The sequence below is a fragment of the Prunus persica genome, chromosome G1 (assembly GCF_000346465.2).
Source record: "Prunus persica cultivar Lovell chromosome G1, Prunus_persica_NCBIv2, whole genome shotgun sequence".
NCBI lineage: Eukaryota > Viridiplantae > Streptophyta > Magnoliopsida > Rosales > Rosaceae > Prunus > Prunus persica.
The window spans coordinates 35,565,680-35,592,273 of NC_034009.1; the positions used below are offsets into that span (position 1 = coordinate 35,565,680).

At 38.2% G+C, this 26,594-nt stretch overlaps 6 protein-coding genes across 8 annotated transcripts; 3 read left to right on the forward strand and 3 right to left on the reverse strand.

Annotated features, from left to right (window-relative positions):
- On the forward strand, window positions 1,274-2,606 carry LOC18791705 (ylmG homolog protein 2, chloroplastic). The gene is made up of 3 exons (XM_020555351.1): window positions 1,274-1,610; window positions 1,715-1,914; window positions 2,129-2,606. The coding sequence occupies exons 1-3, from the start codon at window positions 1,332-1,334 to the stop codon at window positions 2,388-2,390; spliced, it is 741 nt and encodes a 246-aa protein (XP_020410940.1). The 5' UTR covers window positions 1,274-1,331; the 3' UTR covers window positions 2,391-2,606.
- Window positions 3,014-3,910, forward strand: LOC109946720. The gene has a single exon (XM_020555353.1). It carries the CDS (start codon window positions 3,435-3,437, stop codon window positions 3,789-3,791), a length of 357 nt encoding a protein of 118 aa, XP_020410942.1. The 5' UTR covers window positions 3,014-3,434; the 3' UTR covers window positions 3,792-3,910.
- LOC18790696 lies at window positions 4,121-6,053 on the reverse strand. The gene is made up of 2 exons (XM_020555352.1): window positions 5,754-6,053; window positions 4,121-4,915 (listed from the first exon to the last, which is right to left on the reverse strand). Exons 1-2 carry the CDS (start codon window positions 5,818-5,820, stop codon window positions 4,311-4,313), a joined length of 672 nt encoding a protein of 223 aa, XP_020410941.1. The 5' UTR covers window positions 5,821-6,053; the 3' UTR covers window positions 4,121-4,310.
- LOC18788714 lies at window positions 6,324-8,151 on the forward strand. Of its 2 annotated transcripts, none has more exons than XM_007225801.2 (7): window positions 6,324-6,684; window positions 6,806-6,845; window positions 6,931-7,001; window positions 7,169-7,263; window positions 7,394-7,461; window positions 7,573-7,680; window positions 7,757-8,151. In XM_007225801.2, exons 1-7 carry the CDS (start codon window positions 6,393-6,395, stop codon window positions 7,887-7,889), a joined length of 807 nt encoding a protein of 268 aa, XP_007225863.2. In that variant the 5' UTR covers window positions 6,324-6,392; the 3' UTR covers window positions 7,890-8,151. The 2 variants fall into 2 exon arrangements, with proteins under 2 accessions (XP_007225863.2, XP_020410939.1); XM_020555350.1 differs by having other exon boundaries at window positions 6,378-6,654.
- Window positions 8,312-15,264, reverse strand: LOC18792226 (F-box/LRR-repeat protein 15). Its single transcript, XM_007225282.2, has 17 exons — window positions 14,475-15,264; window positions 13,394-13,655; window positions 13,160-13,292; window positions 12,649-12,748; window positions 12,350-12,547; window positions 11,990-12,260; window positions 11,801-11,899; window positions 11,623-11,711; window positions 11,331-11,430; window positions 11,077-11,247; window positions 10,667-10,819; window positions 10,304-10,464; window positions 9,997-10,195; window positions 9,341-9,807; window positions 9,201-9,264; window positions 8,864-8,950; window positions 8,312-8,733 (listed from the first exon to the last, which is right to left on the reverse strand). Exons 1-17 carry the CDS (start codon window positions 14,879-14,881, stop codon window positions 8,653-8,655), a joined length of 3,042 nt encoding a protein of 1,013 aa, XP_007225344.2. The 5' UTR covers window positions 14,882-15,264; the 3' UTR covers window positions 8,312-8,652.
- LOC18791737 (cytokinin dehydrogenase 7) lies at window positions 18,677-23,198 on the reverse strand. 2 transcript variants are annotated; one of them, XM_007222801.2, is made up of 4 exons: window positions 22,118-23,195; window positions 21,663-21,941; window positions 20,515-20,777; window positions 18,677-19,188 (listed from the first exon to the last, which is right to left on the reverse strand). In XM_007222801.2, the coding sequence occupies exons 1-4, from the start codon at window positions 22,814-22,816 to the stop codon at window positions 18,870-18,872; spliced, it is 1,560 nt and encodes a 519-aa protein (XP_007222863.1). In that variant the 5' UTR covers window positions 22,817-23,195; the 3' UTR covers window positions 18,677-18,869. The 2 variants fall into 2 exon arrangements, with proteins under 2 accessions (XP_007222863.1, XP_020410501.1); XM_020554912.1 differs by lacking the exon at window positions 21,663-21,941 and having other exon boundaries at window positions 22,118-23,198.

Consider the following 26,594-nt stretch of genomic DNA (forward strand, 5'->3'; position numbering starts at 1 on the left):
AGTTTTTTGTGTTAGGCTTATTTTAAATTGATCAATGATAGTTACGTAATTTATAGGAACTTCAACACCAATTTCTTATATAGTAAATGAGTTTTGGGTGTGTTTCTAAAGTATATTCCATGTGAGGTTTTTTTAATTTATAATTTTCGCCCCTATTTTGGATATATTAGTGAAGCCCGTCAAACTAGGAAGCTAAGGGCTCGTTTGGGAGTGCTTTTAGAACAGCGAAAAGCCCTTCTAAATGGGTGAAAGCGTTTTTGTCTTTTAAAAAATGGTGTTTGGCAACAATTGCAAAAGCGCTTTGGGTGAGATCCAAAAGCACTTGGAGTGGTTTTGGAAGAAGCACTTGAGATGTGCTTCTTCTTAAAAGCGTTGCATGAAAAAAACACGGGAATCACTTGGCTCCCTTTAATGAAACTTTTAAAATGCCGAAAATACTCATATTGGTCTTGTAAAATACCTAAGTTTATGAATTGGATTGGGTTGGTTTTTTGGCTTTTTAAACCCCAAACTTGACAGAACAACTGGTTGAACCAGTTGGTCTTGTAACTTTCAAGTCTGACCCCAAACAACTTGGATTGGATTGTTTGGTCAGTTCTTCTGTTTGGTCACAACTTTATAAGATGTCACTCAATCACAGATTAAGAATTCCAACCATATGATGATGATGATGAGCTACTTCCCTCTAGCGGGCGGGAGTTATGATAGGGGAAGAGATGATTGAAGAACAAAATCTAACCCATGGGCGTGAGATGGCTGACGAACGTGAGAGAATTGCAAATCTTCTTATGTTTGATTAATTCCTTTTTTATTTTTAAAAAATGATTATAAGTTATACTTGGTGAAGTTCATACTTTTTAAAGTCACGTTTTTATTTTGGGATCATGTGAATTTTTATTTCCTATGTTTAATATTTTGGGATTCTTTACTTTAAAATATTTTGGGATTCTTTAATTTTTTTTTAAAAGTACTTTTAAAAGCGTTTTTACTGTGTCAACCAAACACTCAACAAAATATCAAAAGCGCTTTTATGTAGTGTAAAAATACTTTTAAATGTGGCATCCAAATGACAAATTGTTTCTTTGTAAAAGCGCTATTAGCATAAATGCTTCGAAAAGAAGCACTCCCAAACGAGCCCTAAATAGGTGAACTACCAAGTAGTAAAGTACCTACCAAAGAAAAACGAGTGGAGAGGAAACGTCGTCGTAACAAGTACACCGCATGAGATACAACAAAATTATCCAAATATTTTATATCTTCCCTGATCCACGCTTTATTTGGTTCAGCTTCAGCTTCAACTTCTGCTTCTGCTTCCTCACAAACGCTTGAAAATGGCTCACAGTGAGTCGGCGTCGGCCACCGAGACCCCGAAGCCCTTAGCCTCCAATTTTACTCCAAACTGCGCAATGCTACTTTCTTCAACCAATTTTGCACCGTTTCTCAGAGCATCGCCATTAAAGAAGCCCAATTTGGTTCTTCCCGACATTCCAGCTTCAATTGCATCCGCCACCGATAAGTGTCTCCAATTGCTTCACTCATTGGCTTCTCAAAACCCGTTTCTCAGCAAACTGCTCTCTTTGCGTTCTGAATTTCAAAGTCTTTGCCACCAGGCACGTCTCTCTGCATTGATTTCATGGTTAATTTCAAATTTATCAATGCAAGTGTAACTAAAGCTTCAACCTTTTTTTGTATTTTTTCTTCTGGGTGCGTTCAGATTAGGTGCAGGAAGCACAGGCAGGTGGAGACTTTATCAGCTCACAATTTTGCAGCGGTTTTACCAGGAGATTCAGTGGCAGGGCTTGTGGTGGCAAATGGTATCTCCAACTTCTTGAACTTGTACAACACTCTCTTGGTTGTCAGGCTTGTCTTGACCTGGTTCCCCAACTCCCCTCCTGCCATTGTTGGCCCCCTCAGGTACCCTTGTTAATTAACCTCTTTTATTCACTTTATTGTTGGATACATTTACAATAATGTTTCGGTAACTTAATAAAGATTTGATCTTGACTTCGGCTGAGTTATATTATTAGACTCTGAATAAAGATCACACATTTTAGTGTATCCCATTCATAAAGTTTTAATGTAAAAGAACATCAAATTGATTATGATGTGGATGTGGTGCATTGTGCAGCACAATATGCGACCCTTACTTGAACATATTTCGTGGGCTAATCCCACCACTTGGAGGCACATTGGACCTCTCTCCCATTCTGGCATTTTTGGTTCTGAATGCCTTTACAAGCACAGCTGCTGCTCTACCTGCAGAGCTTCCAGCCTCATCACAACAAGTCACTGCTTCTCCTGCAGGAATTACTAACCTCTCTACATCTCAGAAGAAATGGATGACAAGGCTTCAGGGAAACAACACGAAGAGCTCTGGTGGTGTCAGTTAGGCTTTACCCTCCATCGTTTTTTGTAATATTCGAGTACTCGACACTAATCTTACGGCTATTTCTTTCTTTCTTTCTGTGTACTTGGCTGAAACCGCACAAATTTTTTTTGCCTAGCATAAAAGGTGGTTGTGCATTGATGCTAAAAATGTAAGCATTAAGGATGAAAGCATATGGCAAATTTATATATATATTTTTTACACAGGAGTGGTTGGTTACTAGTCTGATGCAGTTTTGATATATCAGCTGCTATGAGGCCCATATTTTAGTTTATTGATCAGGTGATGATATTTGAGGACAGAAGCCCATTTCTGGATGGTTTTCAATTGGATACCGTTGAGCCTAGTTTTCACTCTTCAGGTCTATGGAATGTTTCCCAAAACGAAGTTTCATAGATAAATTAGTTTGGAGAAAAGTCTGAACTGTGGAAGTCCTATAGGCAGCTTCCACATTCTTCGTTGTTGGGTTTAGACACAAGTTGCTTTTGTAGTTTGTCCATCATTCATGACCCATATTCCTTTTCTTGATAATCGAGATTAACTATAGTTGTGTTTTCAACAATTTGATTCATATGGCAAGAGTCTTGAAAATCCATGTGACGCATAAAGCATCCGATTCCAAAAGGCTATAATTTTTTTTAATAAAGATTTTCCTTATTGGAGAATAATTTATCCCACTCAATCTGACACTAGAGCCTTCATGGTTAAGATGCTAACTCCCAGTCTTGAAGGGAAAAATTTAATTATCTCCTAGTTTCTGGAAGGATTCCTTGGGTCAAACTCCCAATGAGAACCATCAAATTGGACATCTGCACTGATAAACAAACTAAGATAAGCTTCTGTTTCGAAAAAGTAATTCAGTAATTCAACTGGACGAACAAGATTGAGAGTGAGCTATAACTAGACCTATGCACTCCACAGAGCAAACTTCTTTTTCGGAATGGAGGGTATTTTGGTTCTCACTTTGTAATAAGTCTTGCATTCTTAACAGAGCCAAGTTAGACAAGAAAGGGTGGTTGTCCTGCTGAGTCCTGAGGTAGTTTCCTGAATGGAGCCTGGAGCTGCATCGAGGAGGACGAGCAGGTTTTCTTCATATGAGAGGCTGGTGGCCATCGGGTTGGCCCTTCTAGCTGTGCTTTCTCCTCTCTATATCGACCGGACAACGGTAGATGATTCAGAACTTGATTTGGAGCAGCCTATTAACTTTGCTTCTTGGCTGCCTCTGCTGCTCTTGGTGTTGATCTTGGCCCTCACTTTGTCGCTTTACTTGGACCGAAGCTTTACCAGGTTTGATCCTTACTGGATTCACAGAGTTGGCGGTTCTTCTAGTGGCATCACGATAATCCTCATGGTTCTTGCGTTGGTGTTGAAGTTTAAAGCTTCTATTAGGAACTGGGAGGCTTAGCTCAAATCTTTTGTAGTACTTGTTTTCTGCCATGTAATTTGCTTATCGCTTTACAGAACAAAGTTCAGGTATCTTTTTTTTATATAAATAAGAATAAGCAACTTCTTGTTGAATTGGAAGTCTTGAATTCTTTGTTTTCTGAGCCAAGATTCAGCAGCTTCTCAATATTGAAAGGAAAAAAGAAGAAGAAAAAAACCTTTTCACCTCTCGAAAATCCTAGGAATTCTCTCTCTACACAAAACCATACAAATAGAATTAAGATTGTCTTTCCAATCAAACCAAATTAAGAAAATAGCAGAACTAAGCAGGTTCGTTTATCATTCAATGAGTAATATAAAATGAATGCTCCTTTTGCAGCCAATAATATTTTACAAGTAAGGGAATAACTGAAGAAAATGAATGACATTGATCTCGCAGTTCGACTCTACATACAATGAAAATGAGCTTACAGAGGACAAAGCCCATCAATACAACAGATCAAAAGGGGCCCCAAAGTTACATGGAAAACAATCCAGAATTTCACAATCCAAAGGCATACCACATTGCAATCAGAGCTGCGGTGAAAAATGACCACATATGACTGCTTCTAGATCGATCATCGGCACCACTGCACTCGTCATCAGCACCACTAAAGCATCCGGGTCTTGTTATTTTAGGCGCACCTCCCTCTGTTGCAAAGCTGCTGTTAGTCTTGCCACTGCTGAACAACACACACCAGAAATATGGAGACCCTCCATCACTGCCACTCACAGCAGCTCCCACTTCAGTGTGGTTCTTGTTGTAGAGAATTTCTAAGCTCTTGCTGTTTTCAATCAAGATTTTTGAAAATGCTTCAGAAGGAGGCACATATTTGGACTGGCAGCCAAGTAAACGACCGGTAATTGGAGTGAGGGTTGAGGCTAGAACACCGCAGTTGGGGGCAAAAGTTTCAGCAAATTCAGATTCAAGGGGCTTCTTGGCGTCAGTTCCTCCTACTGCACTACAGTCACTTTGGTATGCTTTTATGTACTGCAGGGCAATGCAGGCCAAGCCAGGGTTGTCATAGAGGGTTGATGCCTTGTGTGCAGTTCTGTTGCTGTTAATCACACTCACTAACTCATCCGCAGGGTTATCAGTAACTTTGACTGCAATTTTCACATATGATCTCATAAGTGGGAGTTCATAAGTTTCTCTGATCCCCAAGCACAATAATATCAATATAACAAATAATGAACCAAAAACAAGAAAAATTATTTTGGATCCCACAAGAACGCTAGTTGAGAGCATGCAATTGATAAGTCAAACTGAACCCAATGATGGAAAGAACCGAACTATGAAGCAAAAAAATTAAAAAATCTCCCAACTCATAAAATCTTATCTATTGTTTTGGTTACCAAAAACTAATCCTTCAAGTAAGGAGAATATTGGGTTCAAATAATTTGAAGTTTTTCTGCTTTTCGTTCTTTATCATTATTGTAAATCAAGCATAAATCATGTAAACTCCAAGATCCAAAATTGTAATATTTGTTTTTCTTGTTTCCCTCAAATTTTGTCAGCAAACAAAATCAACATGACTACAACAGGTAATTAGAAACATAAATATATAAAAAAGATGAAGATTTTTAAGTGAAAAATCTCCCACCAAAATAGATCGAGTAACTTAAAATGTAAGCTCTGATCTTGACCAGAGAGATCTAAAGCCAACTTAAACTCCAACCAATAAAGTCACAGACTTGTATGCAAATGCAGAAGTGAGAAGTGTAGCCACATTCAGAAAATGTATCGAAGACACACACTCGACTCAAGGTAAAGAAACAGTCTCCCAGAAATCTTAAAGCAGATCTAACATTTGGTACCCACTTAGATATAAGTTCCAAATCTGAGACATGACACAATTCCAAGGTCATATTGTCCTACTATAAACATATGCATAAAGAAAGAAACCACTTTTGTGTATGTGTTGTAGATTTGCAGGAAACTTACTCTGAGTAGCAGCTGCAGCAGAGACAACAAGAAGAGAAACTAGAAGAAACCATGTGCTCTTTGCCATTGTTGCTTTGCTGTGGTCTGGTTGCAGTTCGGAGAGAGAGAGAGAGAGAGGAACAGAGCGAGAGAGAGAGAGAGAGTTTAGTTTCTAATTAGAGAGTTAGATGAAGCCAGTAATGTGTCGGCTTACTATAACGTACATCTATTATTTGCTCTAATTTTTTTTTTTCCATTTAAAAAAATATTAATTTCCGTTTAAAAAACGGAGAAAACTTGTTTTGTGGGTTTTGATTGTGGGCCTTGTGGCAATGCAAGGTCACCAACCGGGTAACCGGGTCGAACCCGGATTTGGATAATGGATGTTCCTTTGAAGCTAAGCCATTGCCACTCATGGCATGGCTTGGTTGGTGCAACTGCTTTCCGTTGTGCCATTGTGTTACTTTGGGGCTGCCTAAACATTGAATTTAATTGTCCAATTATTGACAGTTAATACAGTTTATGAATGCGAGCTACGGAGGCCCTATAGGCCTTTCATTATAGTTAGTTAGTTAACTGCTGTTTGATAGATTGAAATTACAAATATACCCTCATACACAGCCTCCTAGGCCTCTTAAATGGAGAAACATTTAAGGGCATATGTGGAAGTTTGAGATAACCAAACCGATAAGACTTGCAGATTCTTCACCGTTTATGTGTGTCTTAGACAGGTCTGGTGGCATGGCCACATTGAGCAGCACTGCGCACGTTAGTACCAACCCCTTTAGCTCCTTAGCTCCCCCTCCTTCACAAACCATAAAGGTCGCCGCAAATGCAAAGAAGCTGCCGCGAGTGAGGTGCGCATCGTCACCGTCGAATTGGCGGGAGAGCAGGCGATTGGTCTCCATCTCTCTGTCTCTAGGTCTCTCTAATTTGATCCTTGTCCCTAACTGTACGGCTCTTTAACTCTGCTATAGTTTTATCCTTATTCTCTGTTTGGTTGGCCAGAAAGGAAAATTAAAGATTTTTAAACAAAAACGTAACTTGCATTTCGTATTGGGTTACTGCTGCAGATGCTGTTGCCGGCAGTCCATTCGATAAGTATGTGAAAAGGTAATGCCTTTAATCAGCTTATAGCTATTAGGCCATAAAGTTTAAAGCTTTAGCTCATAATTCTGCATAATTATGATAAACCCAGGAAAAAGCTTGACCCTCTTGAGGCTTATGTGTCGCCAGTCATATTGACCCAATTACAAATCAAGGACTTGGGTAATTGCCTTTGCCTTTGTTTTGTTTGGCCACTGATTTCTGTGTTGCCATTTTTGATGATTTATGCATCTCCTCTCTTTCCATTTGGCACTCTTTTTTTTAAAAGTACACTTACTAAGTCCTTATAGTAGCAGGGTTGTGTTGATATAATCTTTCACTAAATGCAGAGAAATCTCTGGAAGGTGATGAGCCCCAGTTTGCTACCTGCCGGTCTCTGCTACGTTCGGGCCCTGCAGCGTCCCTTCGTGTAAATATTAGAGCTGTAAGTTGAGGATTCCTTCCTTGAGAAGCAATTGGCATCAGTCTACATGCTTGTTTCCATTTGCATTGTGGAAGTTTTTGTGTACTTGAATTCCTAAGAGCTCAAGGGAAAATTTTGTTTGGAAATATAGGTGGCGCAGTATGCTTCAGACGATGGCAATGGGAAAACTGCTTCTAGCAGTGTTGATCAATGTCTCAGGTACTCTCACTTTCATTGGTTGGTTGCCCTGTCTTCTGCTGATTCCCATGATGCAAGAACAGCCACAAGCTTCTTATGGTTTATGTGTCAACTATGTTCAATTTTTTGAAGGGCCTTGGAAGAACTGGATTCCTTGCTTTTGCACGCATCAAGGAAAGAACAAGCTTCGGTCAAATCAATGAAGGCACAGATTAATACTGCCCTTGGTGCATTGGATAGGTGAATTTGTACTGTTTTACTATTTTACGACGTACATGACAAAGCTACATTTTCTGAAGACCATCATTTTTTGCAGCCTCCTGAAAACTGTACCATCAGATGTGCTGGACAAAGGGAAGGTCGCGGCCGATTCTTATAGGAGCTCATTAGAGAATGCAGATGTTGATATCTCAGACCCGGACCTGAAGCAATTGGAATCAATATTATGAACTCGTGAGCTTTGAAATTTTCCTAACGATACGTGGATGTTTAGTAAACTTCGTGTCAAGATTCTTGGTTTCTTTTTCGTCACCCCACATTATATCTGTTGTTGGAAAGCACCTCTCTTATTCAACAAAACTTGAAACCAAATCATTACCTTTGGAGGACGAAAGTGTTTATGTAATGACCAGAAGCGGACGGCTTCACCGTATAATTTTTACATTGACAAATACATAATGGACCAATTTGAATCGATCGACTGTTCCAACAGGTTTCCATTCTCATCCTTTTTGTTTTCTTGCTTTCCAAGTGATCGCTCTGCTATGGATTAAAAAAGGCAACCTTTAATAGTATAATCATCAAATAATTCATTCCAGAAACCCAACTGAAATAAACAAACTTGGAAAACTGAAACTCGATCAAAAGAAAATTAATCAAGAACGAAAACAATTTATTGGGCCATTACATAAAGACAGTACCAAATTCAGTACACGTACACTATACAAACATAGAATTCAGATTGTTTTGAATTTCACTCGTCCTGAAAAATTGAGTTCAAGAGGATCAAATGATAGTTCAGCATAGAAACAAACATTATTTATTGTATGGTTACATAATAAGCCTATGTCCGCTACCTATATACCTAAATCAAATACAAGCACAATAGATGACACAATTTACATACAAGTTCCTGGATAGACCAAATCTGCTTGCCACACTAAAAGCTGAGTCAACAAGTCCCGCAGAAAAAAGATGCATTTCTTGCTCTGATCAAGACTGTGACAAGCTGCTGAAGATGCGCTTCAAACTTGGGTATGCCAAACGTAATCTCCCCATGCTCATAGGACATAGCTGTCAATCACCGTAAATGACAATATTGGATTACAGTATAAGAGACCGGTTTTCTTGAAACATTATCGTATCATATGAGAGAGAGAGAGAGAGAGAGAGAGAGAGAGAGAGAGATGAAGTTTGAACTAACCTTGGGACAAAAACGGACATCAAGAGTCTCCAGCATGCTACATTTTGATATGGCAGCTTCCACTGCTGCTTCATCAATGTTACAAGACTAATACATACAAAGTCCCAGCAAGAAAATGAAATTAGGGAAGAATATCAGTAAATGGAAGCAGTTAGCAGCCCTTCTTAGTAATGGCTGGTGAAAACAACAGCTAAAGCAAATAAATAAAAGCATGTTTTTTCAAGATTTTGTCGTTATGCCTGAACACGAAGTTTTTCATGAAAAACAAAATAAAAAATATTTAAAAGAAAAACAATAATCCATATAAAGGGAATCATATAAGAGACAAAATGCATACCTGAAGAAAGAGACTAGTCAATTTAGGACAATCAAGCTTCAAAACTTCCAAAGAACAACAATTGCTGAAAATAGGACAGAAATGTTAGCAAAGATAAACAGCATAAAAATTAAGGACCAAACATGCACAGAGATTTTTACCTCAAGTTAAGAAAGCAGAGGTTGAAACAAGCAACATCGACATCCTTTAAATTTGCAGACAGAGAAAGGTTTAATGACGACAAGTGGAAACAACGTGCTGCTGGAGGAATGAGAACTTTCCTAATATTTGGACAACCTACACAGTTGAGGTTCTGCAGTAATCGGTTTGGCTGCTCAATTGGCTCGTGGGCACTCTGAGGTAAAAACATGCCAGATGGAGCAGAAATACTTGACAATTCAGAAGGGCGCCCACCACTGCTAGCCCAATTCAGGTCATGCATGTTTACACAGCCATTCAAGCTCACATGAGTTAAGTGTGTACAGAAAGAAAGGAGCTCCTCTATAGCAGACTGACAGAGTGTTCCATAAGACAAATCAAGTTCCTGGAGAGCTGGAAGAGTCCCTTCCTTGTAAAGAGGCTCTAGGGATGAGTCAGATAAGTACTTGCAGGCTTGCAATTTTAGCACCTGGGAGAAGATAGGAAAATAAGAAAAACAAGAAAAAAGGTTGAAAAATCTGCCCAAGATTCATATAATTTAAGTTCAAATCAAGAAACGTGTCATATGCTGCTCAATGTACACAAAGTATTCTATGGTATGAGGAGCAACACGCTCCATGTTTCAACAAATAAACAGGATATGGGTCATAAAAATCACCTTTAGTTTCATACAAGACTCAAAAACTGGCTTCAAGTTCATCAAGAAAGTGTAGGACAAATCAAGCAGAGTCAAATTTGGAAGCCAGCGCAGAGAGTACAGTCCATCGGAACCAACAGAGGGGCACGACATCAAAATTAAAGACTCGATCAGTGAGCATGAAGCAGCTGTTGCAGACAAGCAATCATCCCTAAGCTGGCTGCATGTGCAAAAGTAATAGGGATTTTAATTAGATTAAGGCCTGCAGAAAAGGAGGGAGGCAAGAAGCAGTCCAGGTAGTAGAGTATAATAAAATAAAGAAAATAACCTGCAAAAGGAAGCGTCTAGAGAGGTCAAGAGTGGACAATTGATGGATGCTTCAGATAATACACCACATCCCTTCAACTCAAGCAGCACCATATTTGGCGCTTCAATTCTGAGCTCGTTCAATTTAGGACATATTCCCAAATTAAGTGATCTAAGACCAACCTGAAGAATTGAATGAGAAAAGGATTCAGTTATCTAATGACTGCTTAACGGCAGAATTAACATGCATTACAAACAGTGCAAATAGAGTAGTTACATCTCATGACATAAATCTTCAAGAAAGACCAACAATCATGCATATTGTAGAACTTGTGTTCAGGAAAATTATAAATTTTCTAAGAAAAATAATTCATTCTCACTTAACTGGACAAAACGCTGCTCTTTCAAGATGATCACAACCATCTAAAGAAACTTGTTCAAGATAGGGGCATGTCAGTTCGAGAGAAGTGATTGCCCGGCAACCAACAAGTGAAAGACTGACTAAAGAAGTGCTGCAGAATCGAACTGCTGTTAAGCTCTGAATGAAGTGAACACATTATGTCAGCCAAAGGAAGAGCACATAACAACCAGAAGATAACTCAGTCTATCAAACTAAAAAAAAATGATTCAACCCTCCCTGAACAACACTGTTTCCAGTCCCAAGTTTATGGCATCAACTTACAGAGGCACATGGAATACATCAAATATGTCAAAATGCCCACCAAACCAGTATGCTAGCATATTCAACTCTCAACAGTATTTACTCAGCTAATGAGAATAGACAAATCCACAAACCTCACAGTTTTCGAGAACTAGCATTTTGAGCATAGGACAACCCCCACCATCACTGAAAACATCACATATAGAATTTGTTAAAGATTCACAATCTGTAAGGTCCACTTCTTGCAAAGATTGGCATTGCAGTGCCAATGTAGTTAAGCTTTCTTGCTTTTGCAATGCTAGTTTCTGCAAATCCAAAATATCACTCATTCAGATTTCATGTATCTGACAAATGATATAGACTCAAACTGTTTCTTCAAAATACATACCAGAAGTGAATTTGAAGTGATGTTGATACGATGGAGCACCGGGCAGTTAGACACCATAATAGATGACAGCATGATGCACCTTAGATTTAGATCAGCAAACCTGCAAGAGAAGTACCCAATGTAAAAAATATATTGTCCTCTCCAAGGGGATGCTTTCAGGGTTTTCTTCGGGGCCGAGGGGGCAGGGTTGAGGGGATATATATATATATATATAGACATACAAATACGAGAGAGAGAGAGAGAGAGAGAGAGAGAGAGAGAGAGAGAGAGAGATGGGCGAGCAGAAGCATACTTGCGACAATGTACTAGTCTAATATTCTGCAAGCGTGGGAGATCCAAGGACACAGCGGTAAGTAGGCTGCAATTGTCAAGCTCCAAAACCTACAATGAGTCATAAATTAAATAAAATATTTTTAAAGAAGTCAGTGAGACAGCCCAAGCAATACCAATATTTGACACAAGATTCAAACCTCCAGCATGTAACTATGAGATATTGCAGCCATCGAAGCTGAGGTGATGCCCTCACAACTGTGAAGCTTAAGAACTGTCAACATTGGCAGTCTTACAGACTTCCAATAATAAAACAAGGAAGCATGTCAAATAAAAAGTACATCCAAATATCACTAAAATGAAGACAGTGACTAAAACTACAAACTAACCTCGAGGGATATATTTGGACAGTACGACGCATTGAGAACATGGAGATTGGCACAAGTAAGAGCTATCTCACGTAGTGTTTCATCACTAACACATGAGCAATTTGACATATCTAGAGACTCTAATTGAGGGCATGAAGTTGCAGCTGAACGAATTGCAGCATCCGAAAGCTTGTGGCAAGAGCCCATATCAAGATCATGCAAAAGAGGGCTATTAAGAACAGCCTGTGCCATGTTACTGCGCTTCAATGACAGAGTTTCAAGTTGTGGACACCTGCAAAAAGATCAGATTTAGCACAAAAATGTAACCAAAATCACAGCGCATGACAGTTAAATAAATTAAAATTATAAAAACATTTTCACCTGATGGATATGCGCATGACACGACACTTTGTTAATTGAAGATGACGCAGTCTTTCATGGTTTATAGGTATTTCCTGAATACCATTACCAAGAGTGGCATCATTGACAATCAAACTTTTCAGCATTTGACACTCTGCTAATGAATGGAAAAAGAGATCCCCAAGCTGCCCTTTCCCTAGGATTAAAACCTCAAGATTCCTGGAGAAAAAAGTTCAAAATTAAATATGTAAAATGGAAACTATATAAGCACCAATTATAGGATACATGCATGAGCATAAATACTTAAAAATGCAATTTACCTTAATGAAGAGATTGCTTTCATAACAAGCAAGTGAATAGCAGGGGTACCAGAAATATTCAATTCTGTGGCATTGGGATACCGCCAACATATATCCTCAACTGCAATAACAAATGAGTAATAAGCACCCAACTTTTAATCTTAAATATTTAAATATTTAAAAAAAATTATTCAAATATATATAATATTAAATTAACTTTCAAAATACAAAAACATTAGTCAGACAATAAGTACAGACTGTTTTTAAAATCCACACACTTCCATTACTATTTACAAATGCAAACTAAAATTGATAAATCCACAAGCAGCAGAAGCCGCATACAGAAAACAAACAAAAGTATCCCAAAACCATAAATTTTTTGAGAGGGGGAGAAGACAAACTTCAGAACCAAACACATCTGTGACCACTAGTTTGACAAATTATCCATTTACTTGGCACAACTACATCTTCAACTTTTGTACTTTGTAAAAATGTTGAGCGGTAAACCACAAAAGAATAAAGTAAAACTCACATTGCTCCAAAGATATGTTCCGATTCTCAAAATTCAAACATCTCCAGAAATCTTCATGAGCACTAGCAGCTCGCCACTGCCTGCAGACTATAGCAGCTCGGCAAAGATTAATGTGGTCCAAGAAAGAGAAAACCTGGTAACAAGGAGAATATGCAATAATAATAACGACAAAGTTAGGACCAAAACTGATCATAGACTCATTACATGCAAATATATACATGAGGCAATGCTTACCATATGTAATAGGTCATCCGTCAGATCCATCCGAACTTCTAAATCTTCTGTTTTTGAAGTGCCACTCTTATCACCTTCATCATCTTTCCCACTGCCAGAATCAAAGGGACTCTCCTCACCACCATTAGTCGGAGTAAAATTTTGATAAAAAGTCTCGCTCTTATATGGAACATTAGAGCCCTGATTTATTCTGTAGTCCCTGTCTGCAGATGAACTGGAATTTCCCGCACCTGAAGATATCACCATTGCACAATGGACGTCACTGCAAGAAACAGTGTCAAAGCCAATCATAAGTATGAGAGACAATGTAGCACAAATGCCATGTCACGAATTCACTTTAAGCTTAAAATACATATCTGTCAAATAAATCTTCATTGCATAATCTATATAAATCAGATATATATATATATATAACTTTACACGTTAAACAGTTACTTATTTCTCATAATTCTCCTAAAATGTGGAGCAAATCAGATGGGAATGGTTAATAAGGATTATACTTCATCATTTCCTTTGGACTAGGGTTGAACGTCAATCACAAATTTAATAATCAGAGAATACACAATTGACACGTTATGAATATGCTTCTATCGATGAGAGTCTTCTAAGCATGCCTACTGTGACTACCTTCTAAATTTGATGTGAATTATTTCTTTAAATGATTGCTCATGTTAGAGAAAAGGTTTAGATCATGAAACAAATTAATTCATGTAGAGCAAACACGTAAGCCCCCGCCTTAATTGCAGCACTAAACATCGAATACCAGAGATCTCTCCAAACAAACAGTACATAGAATATACGCACGCAAGATCATTATGGTAATGTCAACTGTGCCCAGTTGAAAATCAAATTATACCAGAACCAAATACTCAAAGACATGAACTCGCACAAACCACTATCAATTATAAAACACATCTGTGAATCATAAAGCCCCAATTAACAACCCAGTTGCTAGTAAGGTCAAAACTTTAGTACACCCATGAGTAAATTACCTAAAATTTAACAATCAAGTAAACTGAGAACCTAGAGAAACAAAGCCCAAAAAGAATAGAAGAAGACGGTTAGAGAGTTAGAAGCTCACTGAGAAAAGGAGTGAACTTTGGCTCGCTTATGGTGCGAATCGTGATCACCGTCGTCTGCAGCGGAAGCCGAGCTACTCTCGCCCTCGGATAGCCGTGGGCTCCTAATCGCGGCCCTCAATGTCGCAAGAGCGCCAACGCATACCGACTCGTCCCATTGAGCACCACCACGCATTGCTTGGACCATCCCTTCGAACATTCGTAGATGGCCGTTGCCGTCGCGGCCAGGGTCAATGGATGCAAGCCCTAATCTTGGAACGTTCCCCTCGGCTTCCTCGCCATTTCCGGTAACGCCCTCCGCGTTGCCCTCATTTTCGAAATTTCCCTCCTTCATGATCGGCTCCGCCTCGCTATCTTCCTCTTCTGGTTCGTCTTCTTGGGTGAAGCATAGGCAGCACCAAATCTTCATGCACTCGAAGGAAAACCTCGGACCTCTGCAAACCCTAGGTCACGATCCGACCCATTTTTACGCCCGGCTCACTCCTGCTCCTAAATTAACACCCCAATTGACGCAGAAATGATGGAACAACTCAAGAAACCCTAGAAATGAGAGAGCGTCGATTCAATTTTTGAAATTTGATTGCTCGGTACAGCAACACAGGAATTGATCGATATCTACATTAATGTACAAACTAATTAACAAATATAGGGAGGACGAGAAAGAATTTTAGTGGATCTGATAAGATCCTGAGAGCTTATTTGCGGTGAACGCTTTTGTTGTTGTACCCTCAGGTGCTCTGATATAATCTGTGTTTTTCTACTTCGAACGGAAACTCAAAGTCTGCAAGAGAGTCTAGCTACCTTAAAAAAAAAATTATATTATTAACAATACTATATATAAATGGTGGAATCCATACGACGCCGTTTCTTCTTTTTTTTTTAAATTTACTTTTTCTTTCCTTTTACCATTGGTTGGTCTTGTTTCCTTCTTTGAAAAGTTTCTTGTATTTCTCTCACCATGTTTCTTGCATTTCTTCTTATTCTTTTGTTGTTTTTCCCTTCGAGTCTAAATCTTATATCATGATTTTCCCTCCTAAAAGGAAAATTATAAACGACACTATTATTGTATGAGAAATTATGAGAATCCTTATTCCAGTTAATGAGTAAGGAATATTAAAAGTAAAAAACAGACCATGATTGCCTAAAATTTAAACTAAAAACTATTTTCATTTTGTATATTTTTTAAAGATCGCGCTATATAAGATGATCGTTGTTTGTTATGGTTTAGTTTATGCATTAAATAAATATAACATTACAATAAGATTGGTTTGACTTAATTAGGTCGTGGACAAGTGTCCTTAAGAAACTCCATTAGCAAGACTCGTAAACAAAATTACTGAAAAGAAAGCTTAAACTTTGATAATTAAGAATGATTAAGCATAACCCATTTGGGAACCTTGGACATTAGACAGAGTCATCAATTCCCAAATAAGGGAACATGTAGGTCCCACGGACATAACCAATGGTGACAAAAAGATGTTGGTAAATCCGCAAGTCCATAAAAATCTTGAAAATCTTACACAGCAGCGCCTAAAGGTTGTCCTTTCCACCAAAAATGGTCGACAGCAGCACTATGCTTCAAAATTTTAAACATGAAAATATACTTTGAGCCCTGAAAAGCCCAAGCATTGAGCCGATTAAAATTATAAAACAGGCCTCACATAGAAAGCCTTTGATTTCAATTCGGCTAAAAGAAAGAAAGCCCATAAAGACTTGTGCCCAACAGTCCAAACACACATTCATTTCTTCAAGCAAGACCTCTAAGTTGAGTGATGAATCATGTTCCAAAGTGGTCGGTCGAGAAGTTTATCTCTGAATGCACTGAGGCACGCCTTAACCGGAGCAACTGTTTAACAAACTCCAAATGACCGTCATCATAAGCAGGCCCAACCACCATCTCCTCAAGCACAGGAGAATTCAAAAGCATAAATCTGATGGAAATCTAATTCAGCTTTGAATTTTGAGATGTCGGATATAATAACAAGTTGCAGTTGGGTGAATGGGCAAATCCAGCAGCCTGACCCTCTTGGTCGGCCTACACAAGATATATAGGCATCAGAATCTCTCTAAACTACAATTTTCATGGTAGAGTTTATTTGACATTTTAAATTCAACAGCAGAAATTTGCAGGCATCAATAGAATAAAACTCACAGGACTTGGGTGGTTCTCTTTGCTCCTGACAAATTAAAGTAGTTGAAAACATCACTGATGTAATGCAATGGCCAGTGGCATAGAGACGGGAAGAGGGGAATACTCAATACACACGAGTACCATGAGAATGAATCCATAACCATTTGGAAGACATCAAATATCTTGGCCAATTCAACTAACATGGGTTGGCTTACTCGTTAACACACATATCCTTAAGAAACGGGTTAGCAATACTCCTAAAAACAATTAAAGAAAAGGAAGCTTAAACTTTGACAATTAAGAATGATTAGCATTACCCATTTGGGAACCTTGGACATTAGACAGAGTCATCAACTTCCAAATAGGGGAACATGTAGGTCCCGTGGACATAACCAATCCAATGGTGACAAAAAGATGTTGGTAAATCCGCAAGGTCATAAAAAACTTGAAAATCTTCCACCACTCCACAGTGCCGAAAGGTTATACTTTCCTCTAAAACTAAAATTTTATATATATCTCTTAATCGTTAGATAAAACTAACCTATTTGATAAAGACGTCATTGTAGAATACTCTCCACAAAAAATGGTCGACACCATCATTGGACTGCCCTGCCCACAATGCTTCAAAATTTCTAACATCAAAATACACTCTGAGCCCTCTAATCACACGTTCAAAATTACAAAACAGGCCTCACATAGAAAGCCTTTGATTTGAAATTGGCTAAAGAAAGCCCATAGGCCTGATGTTGAGGTCGATCCAATCTTAATTTGATAGCATCGCGTGCTTAAAGGTAACTGGTTCAAGTGTCAAGGTTATTTCTCTTTTACTTTTGGGAGGTGGTGTGTACAGTGTACGTACGACTTCCTGGAAAATATATCCATAGATTAGCTTCCACTCTTCTAGATAGTTTCCATGAGAATATAAAGGTAAAGAGTTTCATATTAAAAAGTTGTGAAACTTAATAAAAACTTATAAGGAGTTGGACTACTCCTCTCATTATCAATTAATTTTAAGATAAAACCTAAACTTCCTTCATCCATTGCATCGGTTTTCAAAGTGTAGCAAGCAGCCTTTTGCATGATTCAAATCTTCCAACATGTGAAACATATACGAGAAAATTAATTAATATATAAATTTTTTGTATGGTTTGCGTTTTGTGATACAAACGTACGCTACAAACAGGAACAAAGCCTGTAAAATTCGTCTTTTTTTGTGTTGTTTTTTTAAAGTACAACACGTGGTTGCATGACACGCTTACAAAGGACGTACAGGATGCTTTTTTGCATGGGATTAATTAACCGAGGAAGCCCTGTCTGATTACTTATTAGTAGTATTAGTAAGTTGTCGTTGGCTTTGGCGTTGGGTGCACCTTACAAGAAATCATGATCTTATAATTGCCTTCTAAAGCCAGAAACGGGGCCCACCCTAGTTCAACTTTTCTCTACTTTTCATGGGAGAAAAAGAAGAAGAGATATGAAAGGGAAAAGAAAATAAAGGGGAGAAGAAAAGTGGTTGGATAAAGAAACCAAGATAGATATGATTTTCCTTGAAACCAAACAAACAAGCAAAGCTCGAGGCTTGTAAACAAGAAACCAAATCGATGATGCATGGCAATTTGATTTCTTTTGCATGAAAAGAGAATCTGATGCCTAACTACACGCCTAATTAGCTACACTTTTTTTCCATCTCCTTTATTTTTTTGTTGAAAAGATAAACTGAGCCCTTTGGCCAAATCGAAGTCAAATCATCTCCAACTGAACATCAAGGCCAGTTCAGATTATCCTAGACAAATACATGAGTAAATTGAACGGTCCAAATTAAATAATTCACCTTAGAAAAAGGGGTAAAGGGAAAGCAAAAGAAGGAAAAAAATAAAAAGAGATTGGCTTGTCATGAAAATTTGTAACCATCAATGTCATTCATAATTGAGTTTGCACAGAGGAGATGATCATGGCCACATTTCAATCTAGGAGCATAATGGTCTTATCATTGACTTGTTTGTTTCCTTGATAATACTTCCATCCTTTTTTTTTTTGGCTTTTTATTTTATGTTTAATTAACAAAGAAACAAATACATGAAGGCGATCAAAATTTCTTGCTCAAACTATTTCTTTACATTAATTGCTCCAACACATTCTTTGTCGAATGTCGATTTTGATAACAATGGCACTGACACTGACCCACCAGCAGAAACTAATTCAGAGAAAAAAGATGCCAACACAAAACAATTACATTGCGCCAATCACTATTTATTATTCTACTGTTTTAGGGCTGAGAAACCCTAGGGAAAATTTTCTGCCCAGGAGCAAGGATGGCCATTGGATCAAAGCAGGTCTTCCTCTCGACGAATCTCGACCATCGATCATTTCCAAAATGCCGCTTCCAATCATCCTGCGATCGATAGTGAGGCAGATACAACTTGAAATCAAACCCCTTTTTGTTGCAATATTGTATAATTTCCTTGTTCTGGGCCACCAAATTCTTGAACGAGGGACCTTTTGGGTATGGTGGAGTGAAACGTAACAAAGCCACTATGTAGAAGATTTCACTTTCTGGTAGCACCACTGATGTACGTGCATCCCACCTGATCACATTTAATCAAACATTACAGCTGATTAATTAAAGGTAATTAAACAATTAAGCTAATGGCAACTACCAAGTAAAACAAATGCAAGAGGGGTATTTTATATTAGTTGAAAGCTTCGTTATGGATCTACCAACAAGAGGGGTATTTTCGTACACCAGAAAGTGGAGTTTGAGCCAGACAAAATTATGGTGTCGATATGCATATTCATTGTCGTTTCTGAAATGGCATGAGACTCACCGTGAACGTTGCATCACTCGGAAGTAATCTCATTTTCCGTAAAAAGAGAAAAATTCTGCGTGACCAACATACCCCCTCGCGGTATTTCCAACGCTTCCTGTCTGGCTAAATCGATATCACGGTCTTTAATTTACGAAACTACCCTTTTAGGCTCAATTCGGAAAATAATAATATTTGAAACGACAAAACCTATGACCATTTTGAGCTAATTAAGCATAGAAAAAACTATTTAAGGAAAGAAAATAAAAAAGAGTATTCTACAATGTGGGGACCACTGTATCTTTGTCCGGCAAGTACTCATCCAGTCAGTCTTCCTACGTTTGCTTATACGCTAACCCAACCAAACAGCTCCACCAAACCTAACGTGACGTAAATAATGATAACATCAAATGCAATGTGGTGCTGATCCGCTACGCTTGGGTGCAGGTTTAAGATGGTACAACCATCATCAGCTGTCCGCACATAAAAAAAAGTGGGGTAACTCTGAGGCCCCCCTCGACCTTATAAGTAGAAAATATTTGACCTACCGTCGGAATCTTAACCACCCGATTTTAAACTTCATCCAATTTGTCAGCGAATAAGATTCAGAAAATGATGTTTATAATTTGTACCATTTTAGATGCACCAAAAATAGGCATAAAATGTCAAATATTAGTACTAAAAATAGTATTGATTTTTTTACATTCAAACTCAATAAGTAGTGTGTATTTCAACAAAATAGCACCTTATAATTTAAACTTTCGCTTATATTTCACACATAAAAAGTGGATTTTTAAATTTTAATTTTCCAACAAATTATTAGAAAGCATTCTAAAATGCATGGAAATCGAAATTAATACGATCAGCGACCTAAAATACGTATGTAGGTATGATTTTCCGTTACGATTTAGAGTGACATGGGAAGGCGGAGCCTGGGGGCATATGTGGACACGTGTCAATTTTGGAGGCTACCAGAGTAAACCTCGTCAGCTCACATTAAGCTCAGATGCTACTCAATTTACACGTGGCAAGAATGGAAGGATTAAACGGCAAAGATTAATTATATAATTAAAGGAGTGGGGTTGAGGAGGAGAGGGAAAAACGTACTTGCTTCGCAGCAGAGGGTAGACGAGCATGGGCCCACCAATCCCATCCTTGAGGATCTTCTTGATGACCGTCCGATCAAAATCAGCGATATCAGATTTCGAGACAAACAGGTTCAACCAAGGATGTGGCGCGTCCCATATCCCGTTGGCCTTGGCGTGTTCCTCTGCACGCTTCACACGCAATAAGAACTCAAGGTAGCTGAGGTCCACTTGGAACTTCAATCGCTCAACGAATCCGAGGCCTCCAAGCAATCTGTTCACGCCCTGCACAGAAAAAATTCAGCAAATAACGTCAAACTCCAGGGGTATTCCCGTCATCACACGCCCACACAAGGGACATACATTCATGATTTACAGATTCCAGAAAATGATGGCAATTTGGCCATTTGTGGAACTCCGGGGACCACGCCGTCAGCAAAATCCCAATCATCAAACGTCTACTGACGCCTGTTATTACCATTTTATCCCGGGAAAAGAGTGTCATTCTGGTAATTAAGAGCGAACCTCAAGGGTTTTGATAGATAAGTACTATGTCAGAAAATCCAACGGAAGATAGTAAGATACACTATTGGCGTATTGTCAGTCTCAAGTTGTAGCAAGCGACAGAAGGAAAACTTCCTATAAGATGAAAATTAAATAACATTGTTTATAATCTTTTTTAAAAAGTTGGAAAATAATAATAATAATAATAATAATATATCAGAAGACGAAAGTACACAGACAGAGTGAGTGAGGGGCATGAAATGAAATGGTGAATGGGAAGAGTGATGATGAGAAGAGAGAATAAGCCGTCCTCCATCGACGAGCTTCGAACACGTGTGAGACTGAGTTCACTTCAGAGGGTTTGTTTTGACTTTTTCACTGTCCGGCGGTAGACGGTTTTGCGCGGGGACGCACTTAACCCACTCGAGGTCAAAATCTTCGCGGCTGTGGGGCCTACTTAGCAACCACCTAGGTCAAAACTCAGTCATCACTGCATGGCCCTACCCAAAAAAAATAAACTGTACTTTTGTGGGGGCCATAAAAGCAGAGCCATGACGCAAACTATAGAATCAAGCTCTTGAATGGCCAGCAAGTTAGGGTGCAGATTTGTTATCCTAGGACAAGACGCAGGAGATAACTTTTATTTCTTTTATTAAATTTAATTACCATATCAACAATTGAGGGGTCGTCAGCGTGGCGGTAGTGACGAGCCAGTTCGAGACAGTAGAGCATTGATCCGGCGGTTCGTGGAAGATGGGTCGGGTCGAAGACCTGGTCCGGATCCAACGGCACGGAGGGCCGCCCATCTGCCGGGTTGTCGCTGTTGACGAAGGCAAAGCCTTCCACGTAATCAAACGAGTCCTCCTCGTCCTGCCGAGTCACCAGTAACTCGGCGTCACGAGTGAAGTCCTCAAACTCGGTGTACACCAGCCTTATCCATCTCACCTAATCACATAAAAAATCCATTATTACGTTCCGTAAACGTGTCTCTCATGCACTCAGTCCCACCGATCATTTATGGTTAGAATGTAGCAATTTTTATAATTTTTTCTTTTATTAATGAATTTGGGAAGCCAACCAAAAAAAAAAAGATGAAAATTCTGAATTTCTGAAATACCGACCATGTCTGGGGCTGGTTGGAGCAAAACCCTAGCTCGGGTGATGATGCCGAACTGTCCGAGTCCGCCAAGCGCTCCGAAAAAGAGCTCCGAGTTTTCGGTTTCGGAGCAATTGAAAATTTCGCCTTTCCCCGTAACGACTTGTAGCTCCGTTACGTTTGACGTTTGTGGACCGTAACGGAAAGCCTGACCGCTGACGCCGGCGTTGGATAACGTCCCGCCCACCGTCAAGCTGAGGTAATCAGTCCAGGACCTCGGGGCCATCCCGTACTCGGAAACGCACTGTTTCAGCACATGTTCCCATAATGCCCCTCCGGACACGTCGGCGTAGAAGGAGCCATTGTTCGCTTCTACCACTCGGAAATGGTCGTCCAAGGACCTCATGTCCAAGACGAGGCCTCGATCCGCCATCGCCTGGCCGTTGATCGAGTGGCCGTTGCCGCGCGCCGCCACCGTCAGATTCGAGGACCTGGCAGCCTCTTTGACCTTCCTCGCCACGTCATCGGCGTCGGAAGGGCGGATGAAAGCGAGCGGCGCGAGGGAATACATGCCGCCGAAATCTCTGGAGGCCTCGTCGGTGGGCCCCTCGCAGTCGTGGATACTGCCTTGGAGGTCCAGAGCCTTGGAGAGGCTGGAAACGTCGTCGTCCGGCCTCGATTCGGTGTCGTTTTCGTGAACGAAACACTCCAGGTAGGCTATCATTTTGGCCGGAAAGGAGTTGAAAGATTAATTTCGCCGGTGAGCACTCTCTCTCTCTCCCTCTCTATCTCTCTAGGAAGCCTCAAAAGCCAGGCACTTGTCTGTGTCAGAGAGTAGAAGAAGAAGTACTCTTAGCCAGCTCTCTAGTCTCTTTTTTAAGTGGTGGTTACAGTTTGGAGTTTACGGCTTAAATAGCGGCTGATTCTCGTCGCTCCTTCCTCAGAAACCAAATGATATATTAATTAATTTAATTAATTACATTATTTTAAGTGTTTGAGAATTTAATTGATCAAATATTAAACAAAATATTGACGTCAGCCTAGCTTCAATATCCTGTTGACGTTGTGATCCTATCGACATCCTCTGTCTGCCACTTCCACATAATATAAATTATTTTATTTTATTTTTTTAATTTTCTCAGTTTCCATTTTGTTTTGGTTTGTTTCACGCTTATAGTGCATGATTACTTGTTAAGTGATCATTAGTGACATCTTCTTTCATGTTTTATTTTATTTTAGAATAGAAAGATTGACAGTCTCACAACATAACACTAGATCGTAAAAGAGGAGAAATCAAATTTGTAGAGTAGGGGATGATACATGCTATATTTCATGCAAGTTTTAATCATTCGTCCATTTATTTGGCCATCAAAGTATTACGGTTACTTGAATTTACACCAATAAACTGGAAGGTGTAAACTGAGAGCAAAAATTTTAAATTCACGGGCCCTCTGCCTCATAAATATTAAAATCTTCAATGGTTTTAGCCGTACAAATTATACATAACAATTATATTTATCTAGAGTCTGCAATGAATCAATCAAAAAATGGTAGGTTTTACTACTTGCATGTCTCGAATGGTTAGGCCATTCAAGGGGTGAAGTAATTGTTATTATTATTTTTTTATCCTAAGCATGCAAAAATATATTTAACTTTAACTCATGATTAAATTGTTATATGGACATGAAATGATATAAAAAATGAAGGTTGAAGTTACTCTAACTGAGTAGTCAAATCTTATTTGAATATGCTTTAACTCATATGCTCTGACGGAGAGCCAAAAATATCAACCATATATGTTCTTCTTCAATTAAATTTTAATTAACCTAGACTCTCTAAGTACGCGAAGGGACGCAGATGACCTAAGTGCTGCATTTAGGGGAAAAGATTGGTAGGCATATTTAATAGTTTATACCTTGTTTTTTTTTTATTTAATTTTAATTAAATTGTTGACATTGAAATATTATATATATTCCAATAGTCAACAATAGAACCATAGTACCACCACGCCTTCCTTAATGCTTGTACACTATGACGGCTTTGGCTATAAACAAATATTAGGACGAAAGAGTGGTCGAATGAAGATTTATTAGACGAGTTCCATTTGTTAGTTTATTGATAAAGAAACAAAAAGTAAGATTAGTTCATCAATATATTAGAAATTGGTGGTTGAAATGGTTTTTCGTATAACTACTTTATTTGCAACGATTCGAATCTTGTAATCACCATTTCAATTTAATTTTGAAAATCAACTAATTCTTAATTTAGTGATATAAATTTTTATTTTTATTTTTTTTTAAAAAAAAAACAATTCTTAGTTCAGTAATATATGTTTTCTTTCCCTAATGTTGTAACACATTTCAAGTTCGAAAATCCCTAATTTGAAACAAAAGCATATCGCGCATATGTTATGACCACGCACTGTTTGTAAGACTTGAAACAACATGTTAAATAATTAGGCCAAATGTTCATTAAGTCAACACACCTTGTGTTAGAAGTCAGATAATATTCTATATTCGAATTCATAAAAGCAACATAAGTCACAAAAATCAGTTGGGCACGCGCATCTAATTTACAAGTATTTTAAGTACATTGTACCTGTAATAACCGATTATATGTTATTATGTTGAAACATTAAAAGCCAGAACCTAATTAGCAAAAGTCAACCAAATTAAGATATAGTTAAGTAGACCATTTATCGTGTGATTACGAAACCCTAAATGAAGTGCAGTAGACTTAGAAGCACATCTCTTATATAATTAAAGGTCAAATATTAATTTTATTTCTGAATTTATAAGTTTTATAAGTATGTATGTCAAATGTCAAGCCGGCCTCTAAACTGCCACTGGAAATGGCTCACAAGTGTAGGTGCTCCCCAATCTAGGCTACCTCACGTTTATCATTTCTTTTATACAAAGTCACACCGCCTTAGCCATTGTTTTCTAAATTCGTTATTTACACACATCATCTTGCTCAGTGGTCAAACCCTAATTAAGAAATATTGTCGAGTTCTATACTAGGAATTCAATCAATCACCAAAGTTCAATAATATTTATATTTATTTAAAATATTTAGTCCGAAGATTTTACTAGTATCAGCCGTCCACATAATTGATGATAATTGTTTATTCGAATTATATATTGTTGGATTCATAACAATCAATGACTTGCAGTCATCTAAGTGTACATCGACTGTTCTTATTATTATCGGTTTATTTCAAATTTTAGAAAAAAACCACATTGAAACTGTAGTTTGTAGGTTTTCAGAGGCAAATTGAAAGAATCGATCTTGGGGGTCCGTATGATGCTGCTGGGGATCTCTAGCATCTCTCTTTTTATGTCACGCTATGATATTCTTAACTTTGGCCCTTACGGAGTAGACAAACTCTCTGACTCCAAACGCCCACAGTACACAAAACAAAACGCCCCACACCAAAATCTTTTTTGCGATTTTAAAATCTGCCACAATTCGCATTGTTGCCCAAAAGATAAACGATAAGGCAAGAGGAAAATGAGAATCCTAGGCACAAAATAATTAACTTCTTCACGTACCTCTTTTGAAGAAGAAGCTCAGAAATTGATCCCAATTCCGATAACCTTTTCCAACCATGAAAAGATTAAAAAAAGAACTACAAATATAATTTTATTTCGTAATAAAGTAGTGTAGTTGTTTACAGCTTAAAGAAAAAGGTTATGCGATTATTTAATTACCAAGTTAATTATTATGCTGGTTTATGTATTGCTTGCTTGTCGTTTATTGCCCCGCTTTTAAAAAAAATAATAAAAAAAATAATAATAAATAAAAAAGGGGCCATGGTTAGAAAGAACTTAGACCTCTCTTTCATTTCCAATATTCTTTCATTTGATAGATAGGTTAAAATTCAAGCTTAAAAGCGAGTATAAAGATAAAGGAAAAAGACTAATCATAAGGGTCAAATTTATTATTACAAATAACTCCAAGAAAAAAGAAATTATTACAAATGACCTTAGTTGTGATTGATTATTAATCTACCCTACTAGATATATGAAAATGAAATAAAGGGTTGTTTCGATGGAACCAACATTTTTGTCCTCGTCAAGGAGCCAAGTTTACGAAAATGAGTAAAACTCTATCTATTTGTTGTGAGGAGAAGGGTAGATGGTTATTTGGTCTTTTAAAGTGAAAAAGATGATGAAGCAAGTCTTTTTGTTCTCATTTGGTATATGATTAAAGTGCGTGACCCAGTATAAATAGCAACTTGTTGTCGTTTTGACAGTTCATTATGTGTCAATTATGATCCTACTTGAGTTGGAAGCAACCATGCAAAATTGGGACAAGACAAGTTAATTTTTCTGGTTTGTCATATATAGCTGCCTTATCATAAAATCGAATTCGAGATTTTAGAGATTTATAAGATCTTGACGCACCTGGTCCAAGATCCTACTGATCAAATGAGACAAGGAACTAATAACGAAATTAACATTGGCTAATGACAAAGATATAAAATGCTCTTTCCGATGAAG

Coding starts and splice junctions, on each gene's coding strand:
- LOC18791705 (XM_020555351.1), top strand. CDS start 1,332: ATGGCTCACAGTGAGTCGGCGTCGGCCACCGAGACCCCGAAGCCCTTA. Junction 1,611..1,714: donor TTCAAAGTCTTTGCCACCAG/GCACGTCTCTCT, acceptor GGGTGCGTTCAG/ATTAGGTGCAGGAAGCACAG. Junction 1,915..2,128: donor GCCATTGTTGGCCCCCTCAG/GTACCCTTGTTA, acceptor TGCATTGTGCAG/CACAATATGCGACCCTTACT.
- LOC109946720 (XM_020555353.1), top strand. CDS start 3,435: ATGGAGCCTGGAGCTGCATCGAGGAGGACGAGCAGGTTTTCTTCATAT.
- LOC18790696 (XM_020555352.1), bottom strand. CDS start 5,820: ATGGCAAAGAGCACATGGTTTCTTCTAGTTTCTCTTCTTGTTGTCTCT. Junction 4,916..5,753: donor TGCTGCAGCTGCTACTCAGA/GTAAGTTTCCTG, acceptor TGAAAATTGCAG/TCAAAGTTACTGATAACCCT.
- LOC18791737 (XM_007222801.2), bottom strand. CDS start 22,816: ATGATAGCCTACCTGGAGTGTTTCGTTCACGAAAACGACACCGAATCG. Junction 20,778..21,662: donor ACCCCTCAATTGTTGATATG/GTAATTAAATTT, acceptor TTTTCTGTGCAG/GGCGTGAACAGATTGCTTGG. Junction 19,189..20,514: donor TACCCTCTGCTGCGAAGCAA/GTACGTTTTTCC, acceptor AAATGTGATCAG/GTGGGATGCACGTACATCAG.
- LOC18792226 (XM_007225282.2), bottom strand. CDS start 14,881: ATGAAGATTTGGTGCTGCCTATGCTTCACCCAAGAAGACGAACCAGAA. Junction 12,261..12,349: donor GTCATGCGCATATCCATCAG/GTGAAAATGTTT, acceptor ATCTTTTTGCAG/GTGTCCACAACTTGAAACTC. Junction 10,465..10,666: donor AAAGAGCAGCGTTTTGTCCA/GTTAAGTGAGAA, acceptor TCAATTCTTCAG/GTTGGTCTTAGATCACTTAA.
- LOC18788714 (XM_007225801.2), top strand. CDS start 6,393: ATGTGGAAGTTTGAGATAACCAAACCGATAAGACTTGCAGATTCTTCA. Junction 7,264..7,393: donor TTCGTGTAAATATTAGAGCT/GTAAGTTGAGGA, acceptor TTGGAAATATAG/GTGGCGCAGTATGCTTCAGA. Junction 7,681..7,756: donor GCCCTTGGTGCATTGGATAG/GTGAATTTGTAC, acceptor CATTTTTTGCAG/CCTCCTGAAAACTGTACCAT.